Consider the following 23,754-nt stretch of genomic DNA (forward strand, 5'->3'; position numbering starts at 1 on the left):
CCTTGGTTGCTGTTGGCAGATCAATGGGAGGGATTTACCCAGGCCAGTCAGCTGCAAGGACAGGCTGTGACCATTGATCACCAACCACCATCCTTTGTGGAGGATCAGCTGTGCAGTGGCAGGGTGGTGGTGCTATGAAGTGGTCTTTAGCTGTACACTGGGTGTGCTGGCCCTGGTGTTTCCCAGGTGGTGCAGGCCAATGTCAGCACCCACCTGTATTTTGCCATGAGCCACCCTGCCTGAGTTATAAAGCAATCTGATATGGCTGCTACTTGTGCTGGGCTTGGAGATTGCCAGGCAAAGCCAAGCTGTGAAGCTTAGCTGACTGTGCTGCTAGTACCTGAACCTGGGCTCACTGAGACCTGTGGGTGCTCGTTTGATAGGATTTAGGAAGTTGTGAAGCATCAGCTAAAACCAGTAATTCATATGGAAAAGCAGCATGGGGGGTGGAGCCCATAAGTTGGGTAAGGCAGAGTCTCTGGGAATCTCCAAGGCAGGTCAAACAGTGTTAGCAATGCTGATGGAATCTCAGATATGGCACCAGCTTACCAGCTCTGTAGGAGAAGGGTTTAGAAAATGGGCCCAGATGCCAGACACTTCCATTTCTACCTGTATACCACTGGTGGCTTTCAAGCTGCTACCCTGGTGTGGAGCTCAGAGAAAGTGAATCTGTGTAGGGTAAACAAAGTCAGTCTGGTTTCCTCAACAAGATATCTGGGGAACTAAGATAAGCTGTGTTGTCATAGCCTTGAGGCTGGGTCTGATAAACAGTTCCCATAACATTAAGTGGGTTTTCATGCACAGAATCTTGCTGTGTTACAATGTATTCTGGGTCCCTGCCAGCTTTATATGTATGTAGTATATAAGGGGGTAGGGGCTTCCCACTGGGGACATGCAGCTTGCAGTATGCATGGATCGCCCCACCCACCCTTGAATAAAGGCATGTCAAGCATCCCCAAGGCTCCACATATTTTCTTCTTTCTGCCTGATTCCAGGAACCTGCCAGGCCTTGATAGGCTACAAGACAATTGGCATAAGCAGCAGGATTTGTCACAGAATGGTATGGAGCCAGTGCCCCCAGAGAGGGACCTGGAAGGGTGGCTGATCACTGGCAGGTAGTATTCAGTGGCCAAGCTCCTGGTGGCTTGGCCTTCCCCTCCAGGACTGGCCTGATGTTAGTGGTGTACCCAACATGATAGAAGAAACCCTGTGGGTTGTGGGGAATACTCTGGAAAAGCCCAGTACCCATGTGGCTGTGGGAGCCATAAGCTGGGTGTTTTTCTCAGCTTTGAGAGCTAAAACAAAGATAGCACTTCACAGCATAGCAAAATTCTGAGACCTGAGAGGGAGCAGAAGCCCTGAAGCCTGGAGAAGAGAAGGCTGCACTTCCTGACTCAGCAAAGTTACATGAACATTTTTTTGAGGCAGAAAGAAAGCCTGAAAGGCTCAAATCTGCACCCTGGCAAAAAGCCTCCAAGCATGCTGGAGCGGGCACAAGATGGTGAAGCAGGCAGCAAGAAAGGAGAAGACAGAAGAGGCTGGAGCCACAGAGGTGGCAGCAGCTGGAGCCACAGAAGAGGTGATGGGAGCAGAGTGGTCCAAAGGGATGAAGTAGCAGAAGGGAGAGATGGTATTTTCCTCTGTTTCACACTTAAAGACTAAGCCCATGTGGTTGCAAGCTGAACTACATTTACTATGGTCCCAAAAGAAGAAGGCAGCCAGAGGTGAAGAGAAAAACCTGGGGGTACACCCCAGCAGGTCCATCCTGTATGTTGAAAGATTGTATGGCTGTGCCAACCTCCCAAGAAGGGGGAGGAACTATCCTTTGAAAATTTGAATAGGGTGAAGGGCCAAGAAACCCATCTACAGGCGATGGGCAGGGACCAGAAAAGATGAAGGCTGTGCATCTCTCTCTGGGTATTGGGCAACTGTCTCTCTGTGAGTATACTGTTTGTGTTCCCCATTCCTGAGTGTATCTGGTGCCACTTGTGGGGGCCTGTTAAGGCTTTTTGAGGGGATATGCTGAGCATCCCCCCTGTTCAGTTGCTGTCCTCTAGAAGGGTGATGGCAGTTAAACAGACACAATCTGGCTTAATGCTGACGTAAGTCAGAGTAGCCAGTGGGCAGAACTATGAGCTGTTTGGCTCATGTTTGCCAGTGAAGCACTGCCCCTGACTATTTGCATGGATAGTTGGGCAGTGTACTGGGGCTAACGTTATTGATCTCTGCACAGCATGCAAATAAATGGATAGTTGTAGGGGACCGGTTTATTTCAGTCTGGCAAATGCAAATCAGCTCTGTATGGAAAACCTACAGAAGTGAGGTGGTGGGCAGGAGCCAGACCTTCAAGCCGAGTTTTCCCATGGGAATCAGACCTAGAAAATGCATACCGACTGTTATGGCTTGCTCTTGCTAAAAATCCATCACCCTGGTCTAAAACAACAAATGTGTATTATCTATCTTCAAGGTAATTTCCAAAGCTTGTGTGAATTTGCCCAAGGACAGAGCTAATTAGCTCATTGCCATTCCCCTCTGCATGTTGTTTTCATTTCCTTGATTGTACCTAAAATGTAGACAATAATATTCTATGTAATAGATGATAAATCTTTCTCTGCTGTAAGACTGGAGAAAAACAATAAAAGCCTGTCTAGGCAAGGGTCGTGGTGCTCTCCTCTTGAGAGAGCGGCCGAGGCATTCATAGACACTCTCCCCTTGAGAGAGTAGCTGTGCCGTTTCCTTTTTCTCCACAGGATTGCTGTCACCTGTGCACTTATTCTCATCTCCAGTCACAACAGGTGACTCTGCTGGCCGGAGTCCGCCACAGATGGTTATGCATAGGCTATTATAGGGACAGGCCTTAGGCAAGACCTCTGGGAGTTAAGCCACCAGAAACAAATCACTGTATATCATGTGACTGGGCATGCACCCCTAGCCTCCCCAAGGAATGATGAGGCTGATACTCTAGCCAAGGTATGGTGGCTAAAAACGGTACCTACCAATCCCTCAGGAATGGAAGTAGCTCAGTGGCTACACCATCACCTCTTACATGCTGGATAGAAAACCATGTGACCTACTGTAACAATCTGGTGCAGGAAGCTTGTGAGGCCTGTTGTCTGCTCATGAGAGCATCTTCGAAGGCTTGTGGGAACTACTGGACACAGTGGATGAACACCGCTGACCTGGTGACAGGTAGATGTAATCAGGCCCCAACCTAGTTCAGAGAATTTTAAGTATGCTATTACACATTTGGACATGGCTACTGGACTTTTAGCTGCTTATCCCACATGGCACCGGGATCAGAAAGCTGTAATTGCTGTGCTGGAGTGCTTAAGTGTTGCTTAGGGGTGACACTTAATCATTGAAAGTGATCAGGGGATGCATTTTACTAGTGTCTAGGTACAACAATGGGCTCGAGACTTTCAGATTGACTGGAAATTCCACGGGGCCTATCACCCCTATGCTAGGGGGTTGGATGAAATGCTTATAAACTGTACCCCATACTCTAAATGAGAGTAGTCAAAGTGGGGCCCGGCTCTGGTGGAAGCCTTGCTCCATTGGACTGTAGCTCCAATTCAGCTGCAGGTACAGAGTAAGGATGTTTTACTAAAACCAGGCATGGGAAAACAGGGGAATATTCTCTTGCTTGCTCCTGAAGGCCTGGAGTAAGGGCAAATAGCCACTTGGGTGGCCTTAGGAAATAAAAGTTGGGTGGCTATTTCTACTCCTTGGGGACAATGACTGGAGAGAAACTTGCAAATAGTGCCCTGGGTGATTGGGACATGGCCCCCAATTTTAAAGGTTACATACTCAGGGCCAGCAGACCACAAAATGCTTCTTTATAGCACCTTTGTGATATCCTTGTGGCCCACTATGAGTTCTCCACTGTTTTTGCAAGTAGATGCTGAACTCCCAGTTGAGGCATGAAAAATATGGCATTTGTGCCCAGGAAGGCCCCCTCTGCCATCCATTGTCTTATAGGCTGACCAGATACTTGCCTTTATATTGCCTGAGGTATTTGTCCTTATTGGTTTCTATAACTGCTCTGTCTTTTTGCCCCTAGGATATAAACAACACCTTAGTGGACTGAGTACATACCTATGCCTCTGTGGCTAACCAATCAGCATGCTGGATCTGTGCCGAAATCCCCCTGAGCATGACCTCCCATGGCACATCTCTCCAGCTTCTGTCTCAAATTAGACTTGGTTACAGCACCAGTGGAACAGTGCACATACCTTGTGGAATGTATGTGCATTCCACAAGGTTTGCCTGGACCAAAATCTATGCTGGGGCAGAGCAACAGTATGATGGGACTCAGCTTTCAGTTGGCTACTCCATATGGGATGACTTGGGGTGGTTCATGGCTCAGACCATGGAGTTGGCTGGACTAGGCCCCTCTGTCTTGAGAACCTCAATGGACAAGCCTACTGCTGGGTAGGCTGGACTCTGACAGATCTGTTTCAGACTGAGACTAAAGAATTTCTGGGAGGTGCAGAATGATGTGTGGGCTGAAGTTCCCACTGGAGCCCTTTGGGTATGTGGCTCACATGGGTAGCCTACCTGCCTGGAAATTGGACTGTCTGTTGTACTTGGGGATGGCCCTATTTGCCTGTTTGAGTTCAGAAAACTTATAGTCTGGCCAGCCAGTTGGGTGGTGTTTAAAGTGTGACAGTGGGTAGAGCATACCCCTGGTGGTATTATCCATTATCTATTTTTTTTTCTCCTCAAGCTGTTTCTATAGTCATTGAGACTGAGATAATGGCTTTGGCTTTGCACACTGCTTGTGTGTTGAATGCAACACATGATTCTTTGAGTCTCTTAAATGAAGAAAGGTATCAATTGAGAAATGCAGCCTTGCAAAATGTGTGGCCTTAGACATGTTCACTGCATCCCAAGGTGGAGTGTGTGCCCTAGTAGGGGCTGAATGCTGTGTATATATTCCTGATGTCCATCACAATGTTAGCCAAGCTCTGTGGGCATTGGCTTCTGAGACCTGTGCTGTTAAACACATGGTCTACAGGAATGATGGGCATCCCAAATGCCTGAATAGTGGTGGGTCCTTGCTGTCTTGGGTGGCAGTGCTTGTGTTTTGGTTGCTTGTTGCTGTAGTCTGTACTGCTGTTGTGGTTAATGGGTGCAGGAATTTGTCCTCCTCACCAAGGACCATCTCAGAAGACACTGTTATATATATTGTATGATGAGGAACCCAGAAGGGGTGGATTGTAGGGTAAACAGAGTCAGTCTGGCTCCCTCACCCCACTGTCTGGGGAACTAAGAGAAGCTGTGTTCTCAAAGCCTTGAGACTGGGTCTGATAAACAGTTCCCATAACATTAAGTGGGTTCACATGTGCAGAATCTCGCTGTGTTACACAATGTATTCTGGGTCCCTGGCAGCTTTGTATGTATGTAGAATATAAGGGGGTAAGGGGTTCCCACTGGGCACATGCTGCTTGAAGTGTTTGTGGATCTCCTTCCCTTGAATAAAGTCATGTCAAGCATCCCTATGACTCCATGAATTTTCTTCTGTCTGCCGGAATCCAGGAAACTGCCGGGCCTTGGCAGACTGCAAGACGGTCTGAATAGGTGAGTCCATGCATGGCTTTTTAAAGAGGAACTGCTTGAGGCTCCAGAAATTTCTTCCACTGACTAAATGCCCACTGGTTTTTGCAGCCAGAAGTTGTGGGGACTTATCTTCCTTGCACTGGAACCTTGGGCTGGGGAGCCTGTTGTGTGTCTGGGACTCCTCACTCCAGAGATATCCCTCCTGAATTGTTTTCTACCACATGTGGGTGTAGGGCCAGCCCATTCCACGTCTGCACCACTCCTACCTGTCTGGATGGATGTGGTTTCTTTAATACTGTAGCTGTCAGACTTCCATTCAACTAGATTTCTGATGGGTTTGAGTGATGGTTTTTCTATATTTTATTCGTTATTTTGATGTGGTTGTGTGAAGAAGCAAGCTATGTCTGCCTACACTGCCATCTTGACTGGCAGTCCAGTTTACTCTTTGAAAGTGTACAGTTCAATGATATTTAGTAAATTTGTACCACTCTGCCACCATCACAATATGAATGGTTTACAATAATTCCAGAACATTCCATCACCCCAGAAAGAAACCTCATCCCCATTAACAGTAGCTATACAAATCCTCATCTCCTCTAGCCCCTGGTAACCAGTAACCCTTTTCTTATCTCTGTGGACTTACCTGTTCCGGACATTACACATAAATGAAATCAAACACCATGTGTCTATTTCTGTCTGGCTATACACACATATAAAGTATAAGCACAGATATTAAAAATATACACAGAATTAAGGAAATAGTAAAGAAATTATTGGTCAGTGCTAACCTAGAGGAAGTTATAATAAAGCAGATTTGCAAATAGGTATTTGAAAATTATAATGCATATGAATTAACTGAAAGAAAGGTTTCATAAAACAGCTGTTAAAGTGCTAATTTCTTGAGCTAGAGGACAGAAACAGATGACTCATTCTATGAATTTAAAGATATGATCCATGGCCCTGAATGGTGTGGCTCAATCAGCTAAGTGGCATCTGATGTGGCAAAAGGTCACTGATTCTTTTTTTTTATATAATTTTTTTGGTTATGCTATTACAGTTGCCCCAGTTTTTCCCCCCTTCACCCCCCTCCACACAGAAATCCCCACTCCCTCTGGCAATCACACCCCCTTTGTTCATGTCCACAAGTCATCCATATAAGTACTTTGGCAACTCCATTTCCTATACCTGCTCTTAACATCCCCCTGTGTATTCTGTAACTACCAACAATCCCTTCGCCTTTTCCCCCATTACCCCAAACCCCCCTCCCTACTGGCCATCATCCCAATGTTCTCCAAATCTATGATTCTGTTTCTGTTCTGCTTGTTTGCTTAGTTTGGTTTTTAGACTCAATTGTTGATAGTTATGTATTCCCATTTTAATGTTCATAATTTTATCTTCTTTTTCTTAAATTCTGTTAACATTTCAAATAATAATGATTTGGCAATGGTGAACTTCTATAGTTTTACTTTGTCTGGAAAGCACCATAATTGTCCTTCAATTCTAAATGGTAGCTTTTCTGGGTAGAATAATCTAGGTTGTATGTCTTTGCTTTTCATCACTGTGAATACTTCTTGCCGGTCCCTTCTAGCTTGCAAAGTTTCTTTTGAGAAATTAGCTGATAGTCTTATGGGAACTCCTTTGTAGGTAATTATCCGCTTTTCTCTTGATGCTTTTAAGATTCTCTCTTCATCTTTGACCTCTGGCATTTTAATTATGATGTATCTTGGTGTAGTCCTCTTTGGATCCTATTGTTTGGTACCCTCTTTGCTTCCTGGACTTATACATCTATTTCCATCACCAAATTAAAGTTTTCTTTATTATTTTTTCAAGTAGGTTTCCAATTTCTTGCTCTTTTACTTCTCCTTCTGGCACCCTTATGATATGACTGTTGGAAAGTTTGAAGTTGTCCCAGAGGCTCCTTATGCTATCCTCATCCTTTTTTTTTTTTGCTTCTCATTTCTTCTTGCTGCACTGATTGGATGTTTTTTTCTTCTTTATGTTTCAAATCATTGATTTGATTCTTGACTTCATCCACTACACTGTTGATTCCCTGTAAATTATTCTTTATTTCAGTTAGTATATCCTTTATTTCTGTCTGCATATTTTTATGCTGTTGAAGTATCCACTGAGTTCCTTGAGTGTCTTGAAAACAAGTATTTTGAACTCTACATCTGATAGATTGCTTATCTCCATTTTGTTTAGTTCTTTTTCTGGAGTTTTGATCTGTTTTTTCATTTGGGCCATATTTCTTTGTTTCCTCATTTTGTAGCCTCTTTGTGTTTGTTTCTCTGTGTTAAGTAGAGCTGCTTTTACTCCAAGTCTTGGTAGCATGGCCTAATGTAGCAGATATCCTGTAGGGTCTAGTGGCACAGCCTCCCTTATCCCCAATGGGTACTCGAGGTATGCCCTTCCTGTGGGCTGAGTACTCCCTCCTCTAATAGATGAGTTTAGTTACTGTAAGCAGGTCAATGGGAGGGATTTACCCAGTCCAGACAGCTGGTAGGACTGGTTGTGACCCCTGGCCAGCAACCACCTTCTTCTGTGGCTTGTGGAGGTGGTTGGGTGGTGCTCTGACCTGGTCTGTAACTGTACACTGGGTGCCCAGGCTCTGGGGTGTCCTGGGTGGTACAGACCAAGGTCAGCCTCTACCTGTGTTCTCTCTGGGTTCCCTTGACATAAGCTATAAAGTGATATGCAGGTGGTTGCTGCTAGTGCTGGGCCTGGGGCCATTCAGTGAGAGGTATGGGGGCTGGGCTGAGCTTTGCTTGTTTGAATGGATTTAGAAAGGTTTGAAGCCTGTGCCTAGCTGAGCTCTTCATATGGGAAAGCCACTGCTACCTGAGTGGGAGGGTTACTTGGGTGGGCCCATAAGTTGGACAGGGCATACCCTTAGGTAATCATCAGGGTGGGGCTTACCTTGTAAGCCAGGCTGATGAAGATGCAGATATGGTGCTGCACTGTGACTTTGTATTGGCCACTGTCTACAATTCTGTCTGGAAGGGAATTGTTCCCCAGCTCTCGTCTTGATGCCAGGCAGTTCTTCTTTGTATGCCATTTGTGCCCTTCAAACTTCTGCCCCGAGTGTTGGAGCCCAGAGGGAGTCAGTCTGAGTAATTACATGTGCATTGTTAAGACTTTAAAGAGGTCTGAGAATTCTGCTGTTTCTTCCAACAACCCAACCCCCACTGGTTTTACAGCCAGAAGTTATGGGGACTTATTTTCCTGGCACTGGAACCTTGAACTGGTAGGTCTGGTGTGGAATATCACTCCCAAGATATCCATCCATTTTATATTCACCACTTGTGGGTTTGGGATCAGGCAATTCCACGTCTCTGTGTCTCTACATCACCGCATCTCCACTCCTCCACACCTCCTATCCATTGAGGTGAATGTGGTTTCTTTAATTCCTTAGTTATCTGACTTCCATATTGCTATGATGGTTCTGTGTGATGGTTGTTCTATATTTTAGTTGTAATTTTGCTGTGGTGGTGCAAGGAGGTGAGCTGTGTTTATCTATACCTGCATCTTGACCAGAAGTCCTGTGGCTCCTTCTAAGGTAGTAAATGTGTTTAATCTTTCCTGCTTAATCCTTTGAGAGCAGAGCTTACCAGCCACTCCTCTCTACACAAAGCAGCTCTTGTCCATCTAGGGAAGCCCTGAGGCATCCACCCTGAATTTCAAGTGGATCATTGACTTTCTGAGGTTTGCTCTCTTGGCCCCTTTATATCATCTCCACCACCACATATTTGCATTTCACTACGTGAAAGGGGACAGCATAGCCTGGTGGTTAAGAGGGGTCTTTCTTCTCAGGGGTCTATGTTTGGGTTCAAATCCTGGTTCAGCTGACTGCTTGAGGTATGGCCTTGGGCAAATTGCGTAAACCAGAGAGCCCTCAGTTTTCTAATCTCTAAAACAAAGATAATAAGACCTTTCTTGGTATTACTATAAGGATTAAATCGAATCCATCCACAGTGCTCATTAAACATTGGCATCAAGAGGCAGGTTTGTGTAGTGGCTGGCAGCCTGGGCTTGGGAGCCAGTCATGACCTTGGGCAAATTCTTTGGTTTCTCTGAGCTGCTTTTCTCCTCTGTGGAATGGGAATAATAATAGTCATCTACTTTATAGGTCTGTTACAAGAAGTATGTGTTTGTAAACTTCATGTAATAGACATTTAACATGTTATTCTACACACATTCAGTGTCCAATAAATATTAACTATTATTGATTATCATTAAAAAATGAGATTGTAGCCCTGATTGGTGTGGCTCATTTGGTTGGGCATTGTTCCGCAAAGTGAAAAGTCACCTGTTTGATTTCCAGGCAGGGCACCTGCCTGGGTTGTGTCTTTGGTCCCCAGTCAGGGCCCATACAAAGGTAACCAATCGATGTTTCTCTCTCATATTGATGTTTCTCTCCCTCTCTTTCTCCTACCCATCCCCTCTCTGTATAAATAAATAAATAAATAAATAAACATCTTTTAAAAAATGAGGTTGCAAAAAAATTTCAGAATGCATGACAAAAATCAAACTTGAATATACATTTAATAAAGTAGTTTTTATAAAGTCTAAGATAGATTGCAAAACAAATAATTTGTACACTGAACATCCACAAAATAAAAAAAAAACAGAGAAATGTGGCATCAAAACAAGAATAGGTCAATATATTAAATAAAAAAGATTCAGGATTCTTGAAGGTGGCAGTGAGGTAGGTGGGAGCATAGCCCACTTCCCCCTGTGCACAGGTGGAACACATAACCGATCTTCTGAGGAACGGAGTGAACAGCCAACAGTATCCCAGCATATATGGAGGTTGGAGGCCAAAATCAAAAAACAGATGGTAAGGAGATTGCTTTGAGACAGTAAGGTTTCTGAGACCAGCACAGGGACCAGGGCTGCTGCATCTCCTATCCCAGTGCCTTCAGGTGCCTGCCACAGGATTCTTTGAAGAGAGCCAAATCAACAGTTCCCCCACCCCCACTGCCAAACAGGGAGGATAAAGCAGCGCCAGGATGGATCTGGATGCTTGAAGTCACTGGGGGGAATAAAGATGAACTGGAAGATGCACAGTGACAGTGTTTACCCACTAAGACTGTGGACACCGGACAGGTCATTACCGGAGAAATTGGGGAGCTGGGTGATGCCTGGAGAAGGGAGAAGAGTTGGGCTGTGATGGACCCTGACCCAGATAGTCTCCAGTCTTGTTGGAAAGTTGGGCTGTGTGAGAGGCTGGGCACTTGTTAGGAGCAGCAGGCTTGAACAGGGGGATTTTGATCAAAAGAAGGCTGTTGGTGGCTGTTTAGGGAATTCTCCCACAGCAGCTGCCCCCACTGCCTAGGCTGTGCCTATGCCACCACTCCCACAGTGGCCATGCCCCTGCCCCTGCTGCCACAATACAGTCTCCTGCTGGTCCCTGCTGCCCCAGTGGCCACCAAGGTGCACCGGTGCTCACATGGCTGGGCTGGCTTGCTAAGAGTAAGGAGGAGGCACCCTCTGCAGAGGACAGCAGCAGGGCTCCAGGAGTTAGCAGTACCCAGAAAGACTTAACTCAGTAGCAGAGCTGAACTACCCTGAAGAGACTTTGAGAGTGCCTAGCATCTAGAACAACAAGGAGCGAGAAGTTGGTGTGTGAATTGCCCCTAATTAGTGCACCTCAAGGACAGCACAACTGGTGGATTAAAGGTGCTGGCTTGGCACAGACAGGCAGTGGGGGCCAGCAGCAAATGGCGGAACTGGGCTGGAGGCTGAGCAACTATGAAGATTGTGGCTCAGACCTGGCCCCCATCCTCATAAAACCACAGGAAGGGAGAAAAGTGAAGCCCAATCCCCCTTAGCCTGCAACAGGCAGGAAGACCAGCAGAGCTCTCTTGGACTGTTTAAAGTCAGCAGGAGGTTTTTCTTTCTTTTGGTTTTTTCCCCCTCAAGTGAGACATTAAGACCTGGAGGTGTGAAAGGACCAGAATCAGACCCAAAGAGGGATCACAAGGCTAATCCCAATCACTGAGAAACTGAGACAAATTTCACTTTGCTATTCCAGAGAACTTGCATGTTATTGTTTATTTGTATTATTATTATTTTTTTGTTATTTTTACTTCTTTCATTTTATTAGTATTTTTTATTTCTCTTCTTTCTGTTCAGTCTTCTTTGTTTTATTTGTATGTTTACATTATTTGACTGGTTTTCCTTGTTCTCTCTTTCATAGTATATTTTAACATTCCTTCTTTCACTTCACTTGTGTTACAATAGCACCCTATTCTAGGTCATGTACTTCCTATTCTTGTTATTTAGATCATATAGTTTCTGACATTTGATTGTTGTTCCAGTATTATTATAAATAATTGTAGTTCCATACGATTATAAATACTATACAGTATCCCTCCTAGATCTTAGTCCATTTCACTATCTTCTGGAACTTTATTACTGTTCTGGTTAACTCTATTCTCTCACACACTACACCTATTTTCTATCCTTTACTCTCACTATGTCTCATAATTGGACCTCCCATAAGCCCTCTGTTTTCTGGATTCAACTCACAATCCTTCCATCCTCTAACAAGAGTCTTATCTTGTGGAAAGACCCTTTCTAAAAAGTGGCTAGTTGGGTGAGATATCACAGTTAACACTATACATATCTGGAGGATTTCCTATCTCTTCTCTTTGGGTTGGTAGTTTATTTTTTTTAATTTTTATTTTAAAGTATTTTTATTGATTATGCTATTATGGTTTTTCCAATTTTTCCCCCTTTATCCCCCCATCCATCCTGCCCCACAACCCTCCAGCATCATCCCCCTCTTAGTTCATGTCCATGGGTTGTACATATAAGTTCTTTGAGTCCTCTGTTTCCTATACCATTTTTATCTCCCCCTCCATTCCTCCCTTTTCTCTCTCCACTGAACTCCCTCTTTGTGATGTCCATTTCTCTGATTCTGCTCCTATTCTGGCTGTTTGCTTAGTTTTTGTTTTCATTGTTTCTCTTTATTTTTAGGTTCATTTGTTGATAGTTGTGAATTTGTTGTCATTTTATTGATCATATTTTTGATCTTCTTTTTTCTTAGATAAGTCCCTTTAATGTTTTATAGAGTAAAGGCTTGGTGATGATGAACTCCTTGAACTTGACTTTATCTGAGAAGAACTTTATCTGCCCTTCCATTCTAAATGATAAGTTTTCTGGATAGAGTAATCTTGGTGTAGGTCCTTGCCTTTCATGACTTTGAATGCTTCTTTCTAGCCCCTTCTTGCCTGCAAGGTTTCTTTTGAGAAATCAGCTGATATCCTTATGGAAACTCCTTTGTAGGTAACTGTCTCCTTTTCTCTCGCTGCTCTTAGGATTTTCTCTTTGTCTTTAATCTTGGGTAACTTAATGATGATATGCCTTGGTGTGTTCCTCTTTGGGTCCAACTTCTTTGGGACTCTCTGAGCTTCCTAGGCTTCCTGGAAGTCTATTTCCTTCACCAGATTGGGGAAGTTTTCCTTCATTATTTGTTCAAATAAGTTTTCAATTTCTTGCTGTTGCTCTTCTCCTTCTGGCACCCCTATAATTCGAATATTGGAACATTTCACATTTTACTGGAGAGTTCTCAGCATCTCTTCATTTTTTTTTGGATTCTTGTTTTTTTGTTCTGATCCAGTTGGATATTTATTTGTTCCTTTTGTTCCAAATCATTGCTTTGAATCCTGGTTTCCTTCTTGTCACTGTTGGCTCCCTGAATATTTTGCTTTATTTCATTTTGGGTATCTTTCATTTGTTCTTCCATTTTTTAACCAACCTCAATCAGTTCTGTGAGCATTTTGATTACCAGGGCTTTAAATTCTTCAGTTAGGTTGGCAATGTCCTCATCACTTAGTTCTGAGGTTTTAGGCTGTTCTTTCATTTGGGTCATATTTCCCTGTCTTGGGGCACCTGATAAGTTGTAAGGGTGTGGGGCCTTAGGTACTCACAGAAGCAGGGCAACCCTTTTTGCTGCACTGCCTGTGAGGGAGGGGTCAGAGAGGGAGCAATGCAGTTCACCTGCTCATCTCTAGTGCACTTTCCAACAGACTCTTGAGTCAGACTGGAAGTATTTCCCATTGCAGTAACCCCAGCTGTAGACCACAGTAAGCTGTGAGTCTCAGTTTCCTCCTTAAGTCAGTCCCTCCTGTGCAGCTCCTCTGAGCTTGGCAGTCAGCCCCACACCTTAGCCACCTCTCCCTGGTTTTTCTTAGTCACCCACCCTGCAGGGTCCACCTTACTGGTCTGATTGTTCTGGTTGATTTTTTCTTTAATTCCTTGGTTGTTGGAAGTCCATGCAGTTTGATTTCTGGTGCTTCTGGTTGTTTATTGATTTTAGATTGGTTGTTATCCTCCTTTTGGTTGTGAGAGGAAGTGAAGGGATTCTACCTATGCCTCCATCTTGGCCAGAACTCTCTGGTTATGGGTTGGTATTTTAAATCCTATAAAATATACTCCCATTGTCTTAAACCATTTTGCTTTTCCCTTCCAACTGATCACATAAAAGAGTAGGTAAGAGTGAACACCAATATACCTGCTGGCAGAGAGGACCCACCAACAGAGGAACCACCAGCAGATAATAGGGGAAGATGGTGAAGGAATGAGTGAAAGGCACACTAACCTCTACCCAGAATGAACTGAATTACAAATAAATGGTGGAGAAATTATCCAGAACAAGCAACAGAAGAATAGCAAGAGAGAAGCCTCATAACCTGGCACAGACAGAAGAACCAGCTTCAACACAACCTGTCCACACCTGCACAACACTATACAAGATGTGGTGGGTGGAGTGACCCTCAGTTAATCAGATGGAGAAAAGAATCCACCAAAGAATGACCCAACAACAGTCAAGACCCAACTATATCCAGAGAGCCAACATAAATGACAGTCCAAGAGAAGTGAGATCAGGAGACCAATGAGACTGCACCACTGAATCTCACAGGTCTCCTACCATAGAAGTTCAAAGCACAAACCCAGGGAGTCAGAACAGATCAATTTAAGAAGCAGAGGCTAACAGGAAGAGTCTCAGAAACAATGGGAAGATAAAGAAACAATCCCCAAATGAAAGGAAAGGAGGAAGCCTCAGAAAGAATGCTAAATGAAATAGAGGCAACTCAACTATCAGATATTGAATTTGAAGCAATGGTTATTAGGAAGCTCAATGAGCTCACAGAGAATTACCAAAAACTACAGGGAAACTACAATGAACTCACTTCAAACTATACCAATGTGAAAAAGGAAACAAACTATCAACAGGGGCCAAGAGGAAATGAAGAATACACTTTCTGAATGGAAGAACACAGTAGAAGGAATCAAAAGCAGGCTATACAAAGCAGAGAACTGAATCAATGAGTTGGAGGACAAGGTAGAAAAAACTCCCAGGAAAAAAACAATGAAAAAAAAAAGACTCAGAAAGAACAAAGAAGGGTTAAGGGAACTTCAGAACAATATGAAACATAATAATATCCACATAATAGGGATACCAGAAGGAGAAGAAGAAGAGCAAGGGATAGAAAACCTGTTTGAAAAAGTAATGATGGAAAACCTCCCTAATTTGATGACAAAAATGTAACACAAATGCAGGAAACACAGAGAGTCTCAATAAAGAGGAACCCAAAGAGGTCCACTTCAAGACACATCATAATTAAAATGGTAAAACTCCAAGACAAAGAGAGAATCTTAAAGACAGCAAGGGAGAACCAAGTAGTAACATAAAAGGGAGCCTTGACAAGACTAACAGCTGACTTCTCAGTGGAAATGCTATAAGCTAGAAGGGATTGGCAAGAAATATTTCAAGTAATGAAAAACAAAGGCCTGAAACTGACTACTCTAAGCAGTAAGGCTCTCAATTAAAATGGAAGGCAAAATAAGAAGATTCCAAGACAAAAGAAGGCTCAAAGAATACACCTCCTCTAAACCATCACTGCAAGAGATGCTGATGGGTCTGCTTTAAGGAAAGGAAGAAAAAGAGTGAGAGAGAGAGAGAGAGGAACACAGGTAGGAAAAACTGGCAATGAATAAGTACCTACCAATAATAACCTTAAACGTAAATGGATTAAATTCTCCAATCAAAAGACATAGAATAACTGAATGGATAAGAAATAATGAACCACACATATGCTGCCTACAAGAGACCCACCTCAGAACAAAAGACACACACAGACAGAAAGTGAAGGGCTGGATAATATATTCCAAGCAAATGGACAGGAAAAAAATCCAGAGTAGCAATACTCATAGGAGACAAAAGAGACTTCAAAACAAGGGCCTTAAAAAGAACCCCAGAAGGTCACTTCATGATACTCAAGGGAAGAATCCATCAAGAAGATATAAACATTGTGAATATATATATATATGCACCCAACATAGGAGCACCCAAATCTATAAGGAACATCTGGGAGGACTTCAAGAAAGATATTGAGAGTGACACAATTATAATAGGAGATTTTAACATCTCACTGTCAAAAACGGGTAGAAATTCCAAACAAAACATCAACAAAGATATTGTGGCATTGAACAATGTCCTAGATCAAATGATTTAACTGATAGATATAGAACCTGTCATCCCAAAGAAGAAAAATACACATTCTTTTCAAATGCACATGGAACACTTTCAAATATAACCACTTTATAGGACACAAAAGAAACCTCAACAACTTTAAGAAAATTGAAATCATATCAATCATTTTCTCTGACCACATAGGACTGAAACTAAAAAGCAACCTGAAGGAAAAAACTCAAAACACTCAGACTCATGGAGATTGAATAGTATGCTATTAAACAATGAATGTGTCAAGAGTGAGATTAGGGAAGAAATGAACAAGTTTCTGGAAACAAATGAAAATGAACTCACAACAATGTAAAACTTATGAGATAAAGTAAAGGGAGTCTTGTGGGAAAAGTTCATGGCAATACAGGCCTACCTAAAAAAAAAAAAAAAAAGAAACATTTCAAATAAGCAACCTAACCTTATGCCTACAAGAACTTGAAGAACAACAACAAAGACAGCCCAGAGCATGTACAAGGAAGAAAATAACCAAGATCAGAGCAGAAGTAAATGACATAGAGAGTAAAAGCACAATTCTAAGGATCAATGAATCCAGGAAGATTGTCCTTTGAAAAGATAAACCAAATCAACAAGCCTTTAAGCAGACTCATCAAGAAAAAAGAGAGAGGATGGACCCAAATAAACACAATCAGATATGGAAGAGTAGAGTTTACAACTGATACCACAGAAATACAAAGAATTGTAAGATATTACTATGAAGAAGCACATGCCAAGAAATTTGAAAACCTGGGTGAAATGGACAAACTTCTAGAAAAATATAATCTTCCAAAACTGAATGAAGAAGAAGCAGAAAGCCTGAACAAACTAATAACAGGTCACAAAATTGAAGCAGTAATCAAAAACTCCTGGCACACAAAAGCCCTGGACCAGACAGTTTCACAGGAGAATGTTACAAAACATTTATGGAAGAGCCATCCCCTATCCTTTACAGGTTATTCCAAAAAAATCCAAGAAGATGGAAGACTCCCAAACTGTTTTTATGAAGCCAACTTCATTCTAATCCCCAAACCAGATAAAGACACAACAAAGAAAGAAAACTTCAGGCCAATATTGCCAGTGAACATAGACACTAAAATCTTCAACAAAATATTGGCAAACTGCATCCAAGAATACATTAAAAAGATCATACACCATGATCAAGTGGCATTCATCCCAGGTATGCAAGGATGGTACAATATTTGCAAATCAATTAATATAATACATCACATAAACAAAATGAAAGTCAAAATCACATGATCATATCAATAATGCAGAAAAAGCATTTGATAAGATACAGCATCCATTTATGATGAAAATACTCAGCAAAGTGGAAATAGAGGGAGCATTCCTCAACATAATAAAGGCCATATACGAGAGCCCTACAGCCAACATCATACTCAGTGGGCAAAAAAGTAAAATCTTTCCAACTAAGATCAGAAATAAGACAAGGATGCCCACTTTCAGCACTCCTATTCAACATAGCATTGGAAGTCCTAGCCACAGGAATCAGACAAGAAAAAGAAGTGAAATGCATCTGAATTGGAAAGGAGGAAGCAAAATTGTCATTGTTTGCAGAGGACATGATGATGTACATAGAAAATCCTGTAGACTCCACCAAAAAACTGCTCAACTTAATAAGTGAATTTGGCAAAACAGCAGCATACAAAGTCAATACTCAGAAATCAAAGGCATGTTTGTACACCAACAATGAAACATCAGAAATAGAAATCAGGAAAAAAGTCCCATTTGATATAGCAACAAGAGAAATACTGTACCTATAAATAAACCTAACCAAGGAGGTAAAAGATCTGTACTCAGAAAACTACACAACACTGAAAAATTAAGAAAGATACAAACAAATGGAAGCATGTACCATGCTCAGGGATTGGAAGAATTAACATCATCATAATGTTCATACTATCCAAAGCAATTAATAGATTTAATGCAATCCCTATTAAAGTACCAATGACATATTTCACAGATATAGAGCAAAAATTTCAAAAATCTATATGGAAACATAAATGACCCCAGATAGCTGCAGCAATTTTGAGAAAGAAGAGCAAAGTAAGAGGGATCACAATACCTGATATCAAACTCTATTGCAGGGCCACTCTAATCAGAACAGCCTGTTACTGGCATAAGAACAGATACATAGACCATGGAAGAGACTAGAGAGCTCAGAAATAAACCCAAGTCTGTAAAGTCAATTAATATTTGGCAAAGGGCACAGAAGCAGAAAATGGAGTAAAAATAGCCTCTTCAACAAATGGTGTTGGGAGATCTGGACAGCTACATGCAAAACAATGAAACCTGATCATCAAAACTTAACTATAAGTCGTGACACCATAAAGTCCTGAAGGAAAACATAGGCAGGAAAATCTCAGCTATTCCACACAGCAATATTTTCACTGATATGTCCCCTAGAACAAGAGACATAAAAGAAAGAATAATCAAAAGACCCCCCCCTCCCAACTGGGATGTCATCAAAATCAAAAGCTTGGCGTGGCTAAAGAAAATAGCGTGAAAATGAAAACAGAACCAACTGTATGGGAAAACATATTTACCAATGATTCCTCACACAAGGGTTTGATCTCCAAAATATAGAGAGAACTCACAGGACTCCACTCCAGGAAGACAAACAACCCAACTAAAAAATGGGCAAAGGATTTGAGCAGACAATTCTCTAAGGAGGACATACAGCAGGCCCAGAGACATATGAAAAGATGCTCAGCATCACTAGCCATCAGAGAGATGCAAATTAAAACCACAATGAGATACCACTTCACACCAGTCAGAATGGCCATCATAAATCAACAAAGACAAGTGTTAGAAATGATGTGGAGAAAAGGGAACCTTGCGCACTGTTGGTGGGAATGCAGACTGGGGCATCCACTGTGGAAAACAGTTGGAATTTCCTCAGGAAACTAAAAATGCATCTGCCTTTTGACTCAGCAATTCCACTGCTTAGATTATATATATCCTAGGAACCCTGAAACACCAATTCAAAAGAACCTATGCACCCTAATGTTCATAGCAGTACAATTTACAATAGCCAAGTGCTGGAAAAAACCTAAGCACCCATCAGTACGTAAGTGGATCAAAAAGCTATAGTACATTTACACAATGGAATTCTATGCAGCAGAAAGAAGAAAGGAGCTCCTACCCTTTGCAACAGCACGGATCGAACTGAAGAGCATTATGCTAAGTGAAACAAGCCAGGCATTGAGGGACAAATACCATATAATCTCACCTTTAAGTGGAATGTAATGAACAAAACAGACAGGGAACCAAGATATAATAACCAAAGACAGGCTGACAGTGACCAGAGGAGGCTGAGAACAGGCTGACAGTGACCAGAGGAGGGGTGGGAGGGGATAACTGGGGGAAGGGGGTAAGGGCTTTCAGGAGCAACTATAAAGGACACATGAACAAAACCAAGGGGGGCAGGGTGGAATCAGGGAAGGGAAGTGGAGATAGCTGGGGTGTGGGGGTTGTGGAAGGAAAATGCAGACAACTGTACTTGAACAATAAAATAAAATAAAGAAAAAAGAAAAAAAAAGGAAAGGATCCCAAGGAAAATATATAATAAAAAATACTCATTTTTTTTTCAGAACCAGCAGAATGATCTTTAAATTAATTTGGAACCACAGAAAACCCTAAAATTTGCAAGCAGTCTTAATAAAAAATTAATAATGTTGAAGGTAAATAAATAAGTTATTTAATTTAAAAGATTCATATGAACATTATAAACTCTTCTCACAATATTCTTCAGTATATTCAGTATAAATAATATACCTTTTTAATATCAACAATAAAGCCTTGCTATTTAATTTTTTTTTAAATTGTTGATTTAGATAGAAAAGGTGAAGGAGAGAGACTATTGATTTGTTATTCCAGTTATTGATACATTTATTGGTTGATTCTTATATGTGCTCTGCCTGCGGATCAAACTTGCAACCTCAATGCATCGAGATGATGCTCCAAACAACTGAGCTATCTGGCCAGAGCAGCCCTGCTATTTTCAATGAAAGTATTTCCATGCTCACCAACCCATGTTGAATTGTACTTTAAGAGTCAGTCAATTTTTCAAGTCTAGTATTTTGATTATACACTGATCAGCTCAGAATGTACAGAAGGGCATGAAGCACAAAAAAATGGGAGCTGAGGAAAGGGTAGAAGACCCAAAGTTATTGATCTGGCCTCATGTGTACCCCTTTGCCACCCATACCCCATGATGTTTGTTATTGTCTAAAGTCTCACATCCAGAACACCATCAGTTCTGATTACAGTTAGAAGATTACTCTGAAAACTGAACCCTGATGAGCCAAGTGTCCCTGTTCTCCTCCATGCTTCATCATATTATTTAAAGGCCAATGAATATGATATAGGAGTAATTTCCATCCATACACAAAAGCCATCTATAATGTCAAGATCAGAGTTCATAGAGGGGCAGGCCTTCATTCAAATATTTGGAAGCCTATTGTGTGCCAGACACTCTTGAACAAAGAATTTTTAAGACCTCAGATCAACCAGCGTTCTCTTTGTTTTGAAGGAGAAGAAAATAAGATCTAAAAGATCCAGAGTACAAAACAAAGAAACAAACAAAATATAACCAAAGACACTGAAATAAAGAACAGACTGACAGAGTTCAGAGGGGAGAGGAGAGGGAATTTCAGGGGAAAAGGGGAAGAGTTTACAGGAACAAGTATAAAGGACACATGGATAAAAACTAGGAGCAGGTGGAAATGGGAGGGAGGAGGGGAGGGCTGGGTGGGTGGGTTGGAATGGGAGTAAAAGATAGAAAATTGTACTGCAACAACAATTTAAATAAAATTAAAAAATGCATACTAATTAAAAAAAAAAGATCCAGAGTGGCTCAAAGTTCCCTGAGGCTATAAGAGGTGTTAGAACTAGAATATCATTTGCAGATTTAGGATTAGTTTTCTTTTGATTATTGACAAGAGAAGTAATGAAAACTGAGTGCTCATTACTATAACTATTGGTTTACCCATCAAAGGCAAAAGATAGAAATTACAAGGTAGAAATGATCAGAGAAGCAAAATTAGCTGCCCCTTATAGCTAGTCTGTCACATTCAAGTCCTTTAATTAGGCCCATTCAAATCATTATTGAATGTTCAGTTTTTCTCCTCTTCCATCTCACTCTTCATAGCCCAAGAAGTTTAAAAATTTTATTTAACATGTAGAGACCTACATTCACAGAGAATGAACACAGAACAGAGTACATGTAGAAAGTTTCAGCCCAGGGAAAGCTACATAGTTATAGTACGCTTAGGGTGTGCGATGGCAGAGACCTCAAAGAAGATATAGCTTAAAGCAGGGGAATGGGGACAGAGAAGCCTTTGGAGGAACTGGGCTGAATCCTGCAAATGAAGAGTACTGAGCCAGGTGGAGGGGAAGGGTGAACAGTAGGTAGAGAATAAGTGTCTCAGGACCTGTTTTTTCTTTAGCCTTTGACCTGGAAGTAAGAAGTTGGTGCATTCCAGGAACTAGAAGAAACTCAATGTTGGTTAGATTGGAGTGAGCAGAAAGGAGGTATGTCCAGAGAAAAAGGAGCCTCATGGGCCTGAGTTAAAGAATGAGCACTTGATCCTAATGGTGAAAAAGGTCTTCAGGAAGGTGTGATCACATGTGTGTTTCTTGCTCTGGATTTTGAGTCTCCTACTTCCTCCGCCAGCTTCATTCTATCTCAACAGTGCAATAAATTTGTGCATGAAGCATGTCTAACGTGGGCCCTCTCTTTGAACCCAGGGACCAGTTTCTACATTGAGAGCTGTGCACAAGTTATCTAAGAAGAGTTGCTTCTCTTTACAAGAGTACCAACATGGATTTTTTTTGGCTCTGAAACCTGGGAATGGTTAAATGATAAGTACCTATAGAATAAATTAGGCATTAAGCGTTTATAATGTTTTGGAAGAATTTTTATTCAAGCAGAAAATGCTAATGAATATCAAGAAAAACACTTTGAGATGGTATATAAACATGCACATAGAAAGATCATAGTAATAAAAGAAGTATATCTATCTATCCCTGGAGAGAATAAAACCAGGAAGACACAAACCTCTATATCTCATGTTCCTGGAATTTACTATATGTGGGCATGTCTTTTGTTCATGCTTTTACCAACTTCTGATGAAATTTTAATGTGTGTACAGCTTTAATAATCAGAAAACATGTTAAGAATTTCTTACTCTACCCAAAAGCACAGAGAAACTTATTCTCTTGAGTGGGAACTTATTTCATATCATTGAGACTCCAAAAGTCATTACTGGCTTTTATTGAGTGATCTTTTGAGTTACACATAATTTTAAAAGGGGTAGGGACTGGAAAAAAAAGGTAAAGGTATCAGTTAATACTAGCTTATTATACACCATCCTTAAACCTATAAATTCACTTTCACATTGTCTTGGCCTTGGTTAACATTGTTTTCATACAGTGTTAGAATACAAGTGATATGGAAATTTTGTCATCCTTTCAAAAATTAAGTTAGTCTAAAATAACTTTATTTGTGTGATAGGAAAGGAGTTAAATGCAGGATAGGCTTTTAGTGTGTAAAAGTGTGTGTGTGCACACATGCATACTTAAATAAGACTTTTTAAAAAAGACTTCTTCCAGAGTTTTAGGTTCACCGATGGCTACTTCAAAAATTGCTTTCTTGGTTTGGCTCATAATTCTTAAGTCTCCCCCATCAGGGGCCATCCAACAGTGTCCTGCCACTTTCGGACAGAAGTCAGGGTATGTTCTGGGCCCAATCCATCCTCCATTGGCTTCCTGACATTCACATCTGTGACTGTGAGGTGGGTTCCAATGTGCTATATAGGTTTTCTGGCTTCTTTTTCTTTTCATCCTCATCAAATTGAGCTTCAATCTCTGCTGGATTGATGTAAGTATAGAATCGAGCCATGATGGCAAAGATTATGGAGACAACCAGAAGCAATGAAGCAAACAGAATATACTCAGCCCACTTTGAAGGAATTGGAGATGGAGCAAGAAAAAAACAAAAACAATATCAGTTATAGTAGTTTATATAGCACATGTATATTTTCTTGCTATGTCCAGATGAAAGGTGGTTTGAAATTGTTAGGGAAAATTGGTAGGCTTATGCTATAGATATAGAATGGTCAGTTATCACCACTGATACAGAAGGGCTAGTATTTTGTGAATGCTCGAGGATCAAGATAACATTTTTCTAACAACACTGGAAAGTAGGAACATGAGACTTTGGGAAGACAACACAAAATTTCTGAAAAACTCAAGTCTTAAGGTACATAGTTAGCCCCTGAAAGGATGGAGATCAAGAGAACACCAGGTACTTGAAAGAAAAAGAATATATTGAACTGTTTGAAGTTAAGAGCCCCCTGTTATCCTTTGCCAGTACCCTGAGGTCATAAGCACACTCTGAGGGGACCCAGTAGAGGAGGTAATGAAACTGATGGGGTGGAGTATGGCATAACTCCCTTATGGGGTAGATATGCTGATGTGCTGAAGGAGAGAATTTAAGGATCATAAAAAACCCTTTATTTTAGTTGGAAAAAAAATCACAACAATCTTTAGAATGACTTTAACTTTAGTAATTATGACAACTTCTAGATAACATGTCTAGTTTGAGATTATTAACTTACATTCACTGAAGCTAAGAAAGATCTTTT

General features: G+C 41.5%; 1 protein-coding gene across 1 annotated transcript in view; it reads right to left on the reverse strand.

Moving 5' to 3' along the window:
- Positions 1-22,366: 22,366 nt before the first annotated feature.
- The window catches only part of SLC15A1 (solute carrier family 15 member 1), a 74,438-nt gene continuing 73,050 nt past the window's right edge, over positions 22,367-23,754 (reverse strand). The window contains exon 23 of the mRNA XM_045821832.1: positions 22,367-23,069. Within this exon, the coding sequence (XP_045677788.1) occupies positions 22,884-23,069 (186 nt within the window). The 3' untranslated portion in view covers positions 22,367-22,883. The remainder of the gene's footprint in view (positions 23,070-23,754) is intronic.

The sequence above is a fragment of the Phyllostomus hastatus genome, unplaced genomic scaffold (genome assembly GCF_019186645.2).
Source record: "Phyllostomus hastatus isolate PE091 unplaced genomic scaffold, TTU_PhHast_1.1 phas_scaffold_46, whole genome shotgun sequence".
NCBI classification, from domain to species: domain Eukaryota; kingdom Metazoa; phylum Chordata; class Mammalia; order Chiroptera; family Phyllostomidae; genus Phyllostomus; species Phyllostomus hastatus.